Source organism: Prinia subflava, chromosome 1 (assembly GCF_021018805.1).
Source record: "Prinia subflava isolate CZ2003 ecotype Zambia chromosome 1, Cam_Psub_1.2, whole genome shotgun sequence".
Classification (NCBI taxonomy): domain Eukaryota; kingdom Metazoa; phylum Chordata; class Aves; order Passeriformes; family Cisticolidae; genus Prinia; species Prinia subflava.
This window is the reverse complement of record NC_086247.1, coordinates 123,509,538-123,520,149: the sequence shown is the minus strand read 5'-3', so window position 1 is coordinate 123,520,149 and position 10,612 is coordinate 123,509,538. Positions and strand designations below refer to the sequence as shown.

General features: G+C 53.0%; 1 protein-coding gene across 1 annotated transcript; it reads right to left on the bottom strand.

The window, feature by feature from the left end:
• Positions 1–3,277: 3,277 nt before the first annotated feature.
• On the bottom strand, positions 3,278–8,801 carry TWIST1 (twist family bHLH transcription factor 1). Its single transcript, XM_063411103.1, has 2 exons — positions 8,056–8,801; positions 3,278–7,421 (listed from the first exon to the last, which is right to left on the bottom strand). Exon 1 carries the CDS (start codon positions 8,666–8,668, stop codon positions 8,099–8,101), a length of 570 nt encoding a protein of 189 aa, XP_063267173.1. The 5' UTR covers positions 8,669–8,801; the 3' UTR covers positions 3,278–7,421; positions 8,056–8,098.
• Positions 8,802–10,612: the final 1,811 nt, after the last annotated feature.

Here is a 10,612-nt window from a genome sequence, read left to right as displayed (position 1 = left end):
AAAGAGAGAGAAGAGAGAGAAAGAGAAAGAAGAGAAAAGAGAGAGAGAAAGAGAGAGAAAGAGAGAGAAAGAGAGAGAAAGAGAGAGAAAGAGAGGAGAGAGAAAGAGAGAGAGAGAAAGAGAGAGAAAGAGAGAGAAGAGAGAGAGAGAGAGAAGAGAGAAAGAGGAGAAAGAGAGAAAGAGAAAGAGAGAAGAGAGAAAGAGAGAAAGAAAGAGAGAGAGAAAGAGAGAGAAAAGAGAGAGAAAGAGAGAGAAAGAGCGAAAGAGAGAAAAATAAAAGAAAGCCTCATCAATTAGCTAATCTTTCTTCGTGGGAAATGGATGTATTTTCCATTGCAAATAATTAAATATGAAACATGGCAAAGCACTTTGAAAGTGCAGAGGTTCCGTGGAGGAATTAGCCGCCTGTTTGAAATTAACACTAATTTGGCTCTTACATCAACAACCCCTTCGTAGACAGTGTCTCACTCAGCCACTAAACATGTTTGATAGCTCTATGGTTCAGAAGAGAGTGTGTGTCTGTGTTTGTGGCTGTGTCCAGAATTTACACATTTTCACACGCAAAGGGAAGCCTTACTCCTTTTCAAATTCTGACACAAACATGAAAGCTATTTTGCTTTTGTTTTCTGAATTGCATTAAAAATACAATACAAATCGGCAATTGCTGAAAATCGTGATATCAACTGACTATCCTGAGTCTGCCGTTTATAGCATTAATAGAGAAGAAATGAAAGGGGGGGGGGGGGGGTTGGAAACTACTCCACTCCTTTAAATGAAAGGGCTCTTTTATTTGAAGAAATTTTTAAGCATTTTTACAAGATCATGTGATTGGGACTCAAAGGCAATAAATCTAGATTAAGAATCCCTAGGGATTTTTAGACTGGTGCTATCTATTATGGATAGCACCTTAATCTATTTATCTGCGTTATACACTTCTGCATTGTCATTCTGAAAGCTAACGCGTTTGATGTCAGCCTTTTTGCCTTTGAAAACATTTGCATTTAAAAAAATGACAATTAATTTCTGTCTAGCAAAATTCAGTGAAAATTCGTCTATTATTTAATAGAGGGTACCTATTACAAGAGCCTCCACCGCAGTTCAAAATGAATACGTCAAATCCAATCGTAGAAATGTGCAGAAATAAGCAAGGCTTAACTACAGCTGATCGAAACGGTCTGTGAACGGAACACAGGCAGGTTGTTTCCAAGAGTCCGGCTGCTCTTGGTCTGCATCTGGCTGGATCTTTCCCTGGGCCATTCCCGACCCACGGCTCCCGCCCCAGCACCTGCCGGCGTGCGGCGCACGGGTACCCGCGGCCCCCGGGGCTCCGGCGCGGATCTTACACCTGAATACCGCAGGAGCTTCTGGAAAACAGCGAGAACCGTACAAAGGGGGAAAAACAACAACGACAGCAACAACAACAGCAACAACAAAACCAACCAAGCAAAAAAAAAAACCACCCAAAAAATCCACAGCCCACCCCGAAAGGAAGGGCTGGTATCTATGCAGGGACCTACGGAGGACCGCTTTTAATTTCCTGGAGAACCGTGGCTCTGCAGCCCTCCCGCGCAGGGGCCGGGCCGGACCGGGCAGAGCAGGGGTCCCTCGCCCGCGGACCCCGGTCCCTGGGGCCGGGAGAGCCGGGCAGGGCCGGGCAGGGCCGGGCAGAGCTGTGGAGGACCCAGGCAGAGCCGGGCAGAGCCGCCCCGCCTTCGCCACGCCCGAAGAGCTAGGGGCTGCCAGCCCTGACTTTCCCCTGTGCTCTTAGGCGCTCCCACCCACCTTCAAACAGAAGTCAATTGATTAGTTTCAGTTTCTCCTCCCAGGAGAGATCCGATACTTTCCCCGGGATCAAACGGACCCGAGAATAAAGGAGAGGGTCAACCGGTGGAAAGAAATAATGAGAAAAGAAGGAGGGAAAGAGTGAGACAGAGAGAAAGAGAAAGAAAGAAGAGCAAGAGATGGAGGGGGAGAGGGAAAAAAAGATAAAAAGAAAGAAAAATAGGAAGGAAGGAAGGAAGGAAGGAAGGAAGGAAGGAAGGAAGGAAGGAAGGAAGGAAGGAAGGAAGGAAGGAAGGAAGGAAGGAAGGAAGGAAGGAAGGAAGGAAGGAAGGAAGGAAGGAAGGAAGGAAGGAAGGAAGGAAGGAAGGAAGGAAGGAAGGAAGGAAGGAAGGAAGGAAGGAAGGAAGGAAGGAAGGAAGGAAGGAAGGAAGGAAGGAAGGAAGGAAGGAAGGAAGGAAGGAAGGAAGGAAGGAAGGAAGGAAGGAAGGAAGGAAGGAAGGAAGGAAGGAAGGAAGGAAGGAAGGAAGGAAACTGGTTAGATCCACTGGAAGAGGAGAATGAGCTTGGACAGAACGGCTGCTTTTTATTTTTTCCACAAACAAATAAAAAGCAGTTAGAGCCTACATACTGCACAAAATATGTGCAAATACACACATAGAAAAAAGGAGGAATGGTTTATGCTGGAATTTCTGTGACCCTTTCTCTTCTCAGTGTTTACAAGGCGGGGCTCCATTTGCAAGTTGTACATCTGTTCGCTTCACGTGACATTTTCATAAAAGCTCTAACATCTGGTCAAAAGAAACCTCCTTCAGGTACCTGCTTAACTTTTCACATGTCAAAATCCTTCCCCTCTGAAGCTCTCCTTTCCTCCTCGGCTGTAGTCGCGTGTATTGCTCCTTTCTTGACTGCTTATTTAATAACCTGCTTCTGCCCGAATAGAACAAAGCAACCCTAAAAGTGAGGGGGCAACCCCCACCCTTGCCAAGGGTATCCTTCCTCACCTCGCGCCCTCCCACCTCGAAAATTCCCCGCATTAAGAGGGCAGAGCGGGTCTTCTTCCCGCCACAACAGTTCGCTTTTGGATTTCTGTAGCCCAGCAAACAGAATTTGCGGCCCCCCTTCTCCAAGCCAACCCATAGTCCTGTTTGGGCTAATATTTTGCACGAACACTGAAAATACTCCCAAAGTGAAATGATCAGCATCTAATTGTCCCACATCTATTCCGTTATTATTTCTGCTATTATTAATTGTTCCTGATATCTTTGTAGTTGTCTTTATCCCAGCGTGGTTCGTCTGAATTATTTTGGAGTAATACATTTCTTTTCTTATCTGTGGCCCATACAGCGAACAAGGGAATTTTTGTAAAATTTCTGCAAATTTCATGTCACCTCTTTATGAAAAGAACGGGGAAGTGTCCGCTAACCAAGACAAGCCGACTATACAGATTAGAACAGTGTAAGTGTTCCTGAGCGAGTGGAGGAGACAGGGAATTACCAAGAGAAAGGGCAGCTTTTTCGCCGATCTGAATATTTAGTTTTGTTTTGCGTTTTATTTCGGATTTTTAAACGGATGTTACCATCATAATTAAGTTTCCGTAGCTTTATTGTTCTTGCTCTGTAAAATAGTTCTAAGCCCCCCGCATTGTCGATCACTTGGTCCTTATAAATGGCCGGCTTGTTTGCTTTTAAAAAAGAAAAGCGGGACTTTTCTACAAGTGATTTTAACCTGCTCCACCTTCAAGTGACCTGCCAAATGCTCCTTCTTACTTTATAGACATCTGGGAATTCCATACACGCCTTAAACTCCAATTACACACCTTCTTCAAAGGACATGTGATTTGATTTGCCAAGAACATTAAGTGGACTGAAGTCGAAAGAAGCTGGTGCAGAAGTTAATGTAAAATACATCCTGTGCCATGTTTACTGCGGGCGGGTTATGTGTGCAGCAAATAAAATATGTCCTGATGGGATGTGGATGTGTGCGCCTCTCTTTTTGTTCTTTTGCTTTAGCCTCCCGGATCCCTTTACGGGGTGGACTGGATTTGCCGTCACCACCGCCACCGCCCGCTTCCCAAGGATGCTAATTTATGGCGGGAGCGCTCCCGCTCGCCCGGCGGCTCTGCTGCCTGCCGGGGCGGGCAGGTGAAGGGAGAGCCGTGTGAACCGGGCGGGAGCAGCCGCCGACAGCGGCTGGGGAGCACCGGGGCCGGCAGCCGAGCCCGCTCCGGCAGCCGCCGAGCCCGCCGTGGCTCTCCCCGGGAGGCAGGTGCCCGAGCTGCCGGCGCCGCAGGTGAGTCCCTCTCCCCCCCGCGCTTTTCCGTGACTTTTGTGCCCCCGCCCTCTCCCTCCGTTTCCCCCCACATCCCCACGGCGCGTTTGTTTGTTTTTCTTAAAATTACAGATGCAGGGAAAACCGCCTGACATCATGGGAGCGGGACAAGAGCGCACTTTGAAGGGCTCCCGGGCAGGACTTCAAGTGAAATCATACGCCGGGGAGGAATCCGATACCGGCTTGGAGAAAGCAGCGGGGCGGCCCCTGCCAAACCCAGGAATGCGCCAGGGCCCGCGGCCGGCGCCCCCCGCCCGCCTCCCCGCAGGAGCGCAGCGCCGGCCCCGCCGCTGCGGCCGGGCGGCCCTCTCAGCCTGCCGGTAAACGAGACACATCGATGCCGCGGAGAAAAAAGCGAAATCAATCGGGATTTCCAAAGGCAGAGTTAATTTTCCGATTGCAAGAGTGTTTAAAATTCCCAGAAGGCAAATTAACATACATATTATTTCTTTTTTTCCTTCAGTAAACCTGACGCTGACTTAATCGTTTTTTGGCTCTAGCTCGAGGAGCATCAGGCATCTGCAGTCCCAATTTCAACCCAGGAAAGGGTATGCTGGTAGTTTTAAAACAGCTTTATCTCTTTTTTTATGTTTTTTTTTTTTTTAATTATTATTTTAGTGATGCAGAGGTAGCGGTTGTCAGCCGGGAAAGAGCACCGACTGAGTGCCTGCTGCCCAGGAATGCTGCGGCACCGCAGGGATTCGCTCGGAGGGACACAGAAGTTAGAAAGGAAGACCTGCAGCATGAGCCCCATGGACAGGAATTGGAGATTTTTCTCACTCGGGTGTTCAGCTGGCTGGAAAGGTGTTGCACCGGCTGGCCCAGAGGCCTCTTGCTGGTTGCAACAGAGCTGGTCAGGTTTAAGTCCATCAAAGGGCCTCTCCCGGTTTCTAAGGCCGAGTACAGTTTGATTCGTGGCTTTTAAAGCGCTCTTGATTACTCGTTCATATTTCGCAGGAATCCCTTCCACGAAACACGCCTTCTCTTCAGCACCGAGCAGCTCGTCTGGTTGGTTGTTTTTTTCATTCCAGGAACCTGTTTTCTTCCGAAATGTAAGGAGTTCTCCCCACCTTTCCCCAGCGTGATTTCTCCCCTAAAAGGATCAGCCGAAACCTTCTATAAACTCCCCAATCCCCTCAGCCCCTCTGCCAAAGCTGCGCCGGCTCCCCGTGCCTCTCGCCTCCTCTGCAGCCGAGGTAACGCGGGCAAACATTACCTGCTCCTCGGCAGCCTGTCCCATCGGAGCCGGGGGTTCGGAGTCGCTGAGGGGGAAGCTGCGGGTGCCAGGATGCCGGGGAAAGGCAGCGACCCTTCGGGAGCTCGCAGCGGCTTCCCCTCCTCTCCATCATTTGGAGCTGCGACCACCAGGGCCGTCATCTAATTTTCAAGTCCTCGCTAATCCGTCAGTGCAAACAAGCGCTGACGGCTCTCTACTGTAAACATTGAGCGCTGGCTCAGAATATGCCCGATATTATATTCGTAAAACTGTTATGTGGGTAAGAGACGGCAATATGCGGATGTGGAAACAAATACAGGCAATAAAGTCAACTCGTGAGCTATACAAACAGGTTCTGTCATGAAGAAGTCCCCCATCCTATTTACCCTGGACCCCGGCCGAACCCCGGCGGCAGAGTCCCTGTCTCCTCGGAGGGCACTGCTCAGCTCCCAGGGCGGCAGCGCTCCCGCGCACCTTCCGCGGCCGCGGAGGGCCAGGAGGCGCCGCTGCCCTCTCCCTGCCCGGCTGCCAAGCGCTGGGAGATCAGCAAGTGACAACAGGGACTCAATCAGCTGCCCGGTTATTAGGTTTGGTTTGGGTTGTTTTGTTTTCAGGGTTTTTTTTTTTTTTTTTACAACTTCCCTTTCACCTTCCTTCCGAGCCCTCAGATCAGTACGTTCCTCTCTTTTGCAGCTCGGGTTCTTGCCGCATACTGGGACCCCGAGGAAAATATGGTGAAAAGAAAGAGGGGCAATATGCGCCCTACACGTAGAAAAGGAGAAGAGGGCGGGTTAGAGTATCCCTCCGTGCTTTGCTCAACGAAAATGTGATCGCTAGTATATATATTATAGAAAACCCTAGAGAGCAGAGCAAACATCACTTCCACCGGAAAAGCCCACTCGCTAGACACTTCCCTATTTCAGTCTCACTTTCTTTTGCTTTGCCTTTGGATGGACGAATCCCTATTTAAAACCGATGCCACTTCCTCGGGGATATCAGCAAAAGTAACCTGCTCCGGGGGCTGGGGAACCGGCCCCGCTCCTGCCTCACCTCTGGGGGCAAAACACGAAGGCAGGGGTAGGGCTTTGCTGAGAAACCTCCGCTCCCCGCGCAACTCCGCCGAGCCTGGCGTGAAGATTAAAGGGGGAGAGGGAGAGAAAGAGAGAAGAGACAAAACCTTCCTCTGCAGATGCAGCGAGCTTCAGCACAGAATAATAAAGCTGTCTCAATAAATAACGTGCCTGTGTCTGTCAGTAGCTAGTTTATTTGCATTTTTCGCCTGGTTTGTTTATACTAGTGCCTCCTCTCTTGGGTGTCTTTACAGCTCAACAGGCAGGTATTTATCTACAGTTCTAACCCTGAGTTCTCAGAGAAACCAAACTTTAAGGTTATTAAAATTTCAATCATATTTATTTATTGCAGAAAAATAATATACAATGATATTTACAAAACAATCATAAAAATAGGAATGCATTTAGACACCGGATCTATTTGCATTTTAACATGGGTCATCAATAAATAAATAAAATGTTTATTTTTTTCTCAGAGGAAAAATAATAATAATAAAAAAAAGTTAGGAACCGGGTATATATCAGCTTGAGCCCAGCTTATTCCCCCCTAAAAAAAAAAAAAAAAAAAAGTTTTCATCTCTACAGGGGTATTTTTGGTTGGCTGCTTGGTTTCATTCAAGAATGAAGAAAGTCCACAATAATGTATTTCCTTTCATCAGTGGCTCATAGGCACGACCTCTTGGGAATGCATGCATGCAAAAAAAAAACGGGCAAATAAAAAAAAGTTCAATTCCAACATTCTTCGTCAAAATTAAAAAATAAAAAATATCGAACGATTCAGACTTCTATCAGAATGCAGAGATGTGTGGATTGTACCGACGCCCAGAGGGTAGTCACTGTCCAAAGCCCTTCTCTCTTTCTCTTTCCTTAAGTGCTCCCCACGCCCTGCTTTGAATTTGGACATTACTCTTCTAATTTCCAAGAAATCCTTGGTACATTTTTTGTTAGACAAGATCAAAAAAAATCGTATCCAACTTCAGAGTCTCTAGATTGTCCATTCTCTCCTTCTGTGGGAACAATGTCATCTGCAAAAACCCAGAAAGGGCGGAAAGCTCGTTACTGAAGCGAAAGTTACACGAACGTCTCCCTACACCTCTCTGTCTCTGCAAACACGCGTGTGGGGCAGGAGCGGAGAGCTCGCCGTGCGGGCGGTGCGGTGGCCGTGTGACACGCCAGCCCGGCGTCCCTGGTGTCACAGCCGAGGGAAGGGACTGCTGCGGCCCTAGGAAACCCTCATCGAGCAGCACAACGGGAGGACACGGATTCACTTCAAAATACGAGCAGAGCAGCGGCGGCGGCAGGAGCCATCCCAGCAGCCCCGCTGGCTCCCAGCGTTTGGTGAAAAAGTGATCTCAGGCCGGCCCCATCTGGCTGGGGCACACCCGCACCGCCGCCGCCTCCCGCCCGCAGCCCAGCCCGGCCACGCGTGTGCCCCGCGGGCCCGGGGCGCCCCTCGGGCCGCGCAGGAGGAGGGACACGCCGGAGCGGGGGAGGCACCTCCAGCCGCCCCGCTCAGGCTGCTGCGGGAAGCCGGGCCCCTCCGGGCGGGGTGCGGGCCCTCTCGCTCCACGGCCACGCGTGCCCGGCTCACGGCGTAGCCGGCGGCCTCTCGCCTCCCTCCCCCCTCTCTTCCCGCCGGTTTCGGGGTCCCTGTCTTACCTAGGGCTCCTGCCGGGGGGATGCGGGTGGGGGACGCCGCCTGCTAGTGGGATGCGGACATGGACCAGGCGCCCTCCATTCTCCACACCGAGAAGGCGTAGCTGAGCCGCTCGTGGGCCACATAGCTGCAGCTTGCCATCTTGGAGTCCAGCTCGTCGCTCTGTAAGACCTGGTAGAGGAAGTCGATGTACCTGGCCGCCAGCTTGAGGGTCTGGATCTTGCTCAGCTTGTCCGAGGGCAGCGTGGGGATGATCTTCCGCAGGGCGGCGAAGGCTTCGTTCAGCGACTGCGTGCGCTGCCGCTCCCGCACGTTGGCCATGACCCGCTGGGTCTGCAGCTCCTCGTAGGACTGCGGGCTGCCGCCGCCGCTGCTGCTGCCGCCGCCCCCGCCGCCCCCGCCCGCCCCGCACTTCTTGCCCCGCTTGCCTTGGGCCGGGCTGCAGGGCTCGTCCGCGGCCCCGACGGCGCCGCCGGCGCTGCGGCGGCTGGAGCGGCGCTTGCGCCCCCCTCTCTTGTTGTTGGGCAGCTGCTGCCGGTCCGGCTCCTCTTCGCTGTTGCTCAAGCTGTCGTCGGCGGGGGAGACTGGCGAGTTTGACTCGTCCTGCTGCATCATCTCTGGGGGGAGACGCGAGAAGCGAGCCGGGAGGGGGGGGGAGGGCAGGGAGAAGAGGGGGGCACCTAACCCGCCAGCTCCCCCTTGATCGGCTGCTTCGCTGGCCTGCGAGGAGAAGGAGGAGGGAAGGAAGGAGGGAGGACCTCACTTTGGGGGGAGGGGGGATGGCATCAGCATCCAAGAGGAAAAAAATAAAAAGGCCAACCAAAAAAAAAATTCCCTCCCGATCCCTCCTTGGAGCCCCTTCGAGGTGTCTGGGATTGGGAGAAAGTTGAAGACTTGGAGGTTCTTATAGCTCCTGCTGGCGGAAAGTTTGGGGGCAGCAGTGTCATTGGCCTGACGTGGAGAGGAGGGACTTTTGCTGAGTTTTATAGGAAAGTTTCCGCTTCCCCCCCTCCACGCCCTCCCCCAATTATTTTTCTTCAAGCCATTCACAAGTGATCTGGCTTCCCCACATGCACGCACACACATCCTTACCCCGACCTCTTTCTCGGTTTCCCTCTCGGTGGTTTCTCTCTCGAACTCCTTCTGCTAGCGCTGGGCGTTGCGGTGGTGCTGCGGGGCCGGCCCGGGGGCTGTGGGGGTGCCCAGCGCCCCGAGCTGCTGCAGGGGGGGCAGCGAGCAGCTCCGTGCCTCTGCCGGGGGCAACAGCGCCCGGGGAAAGCCCGAACCTCTCGGGCTTTCCTCGCCGCAGCGGGCACGGCTTGTAGCGAAAAGAAGGGAAATCACCCACGGGGCAGCATCCAGGCACATCCTAATTTTGACCCGCTTTAGCACACCCCGCACTCCCAATAACTGAGCGCCCCGGGATCTGACTTGCCTAGGGAGCCGCACATTTCTGGGCTGGGGAGGGGTAGTGGCACAGTCTCATCCTGCCTGGAGGGACGATTGCTCTCGGAGAAAGACATCTTCAGAGGTGGAGGCAGCGGGGAAATAAAGCATTGACTTCGTACACGCATAAGCACCAGTCCTTGAGCTCGTCTTAAGAGAAACCGGGGAGGATCCGCGTCTCCAACCTGGCACACCGGGAGATGGAAGGGTGTACAGATCCTCTCTGCCCACACTCCGTGTGTGCTGACCACTCACTTCAGTCCGTCCTCCCACAAGGCGCCCGTGTCCGGCACTTCCTGGGAAAAGAGATTATTTATTTTAATTTCTCTTCTATGTCTGCAGCCAAAGCTATTTCTTCCCATCCCCCGCCTTTGTGCCTCCTTCCCCGCTCGCTGGCAGTACAGAGCAGGTGGTGTGTCTTTTTAACAACAGCTCAGATTCAAACGGGGAACGCCTGGGAGGGAAAGCTGGGAATCGCATCCGTCAGTAAACGGGGGCGAAGCTCTCTCCGCTCCCTGCGTGGGCACCACGCTCCTCCGCTGCCGGCCTGGCAGTCACCGCCCCGACGGGCACGGCCGGGTGCGGGGCTCCCCAGCTTGTTCGAGGTGTGAGGGCGGACAGGGCGAAGGGAATGGCAGAGGAGCGATAAATCCCGGGCATGAAACAAGACAAGGCTTCTGCAAGAGCGCTGTCATCTTCTCCGGGGAACAGAGTCGTCTCTCTCCTCTGCCTGGGGACTGACTCGCTTTCCTCCGGGCAGAGGCGCCTCACCCGGGAGCTGCCAGGGCCGGGACCCCGCGCCGAGGGGCATCCGCCCGGCCACGGCTCTGGCCCGGCCCCGCCGCAGAGCCCGGCGGGCACCGCCGCCGCCGGAGCTGTCCCGGCCCTTCTCCGTTCGCTGCCCCCCTCGGCGAGCTCTCCTTCTCGGGTTTCCATTCCGGGGTGCGAGCACATAGCAGTCTGCCCAAAACCTTCTCCTTTGGGAAGCAGCTGGAAACAGGACCGGGGAGGAAAAGAGGACCGCCTGAGCCGGCACACACCCACAGTGAGCCTACTCATCTTTCCCGGCTTTCGGCTTCCTCCCGATGCGTCTTCTGCGATCACAGGCCTCTT

Bases quoted from the DNA above. Each gene is read 5' to 3' on its own strand.
- TWIST1 (XM_063411103.1), bottom strand. From the start codon at position 8,668: ATGATGCAGCAGGACGAGTCAAACTCGCCAGTCTCCCCCGCCGACGAC.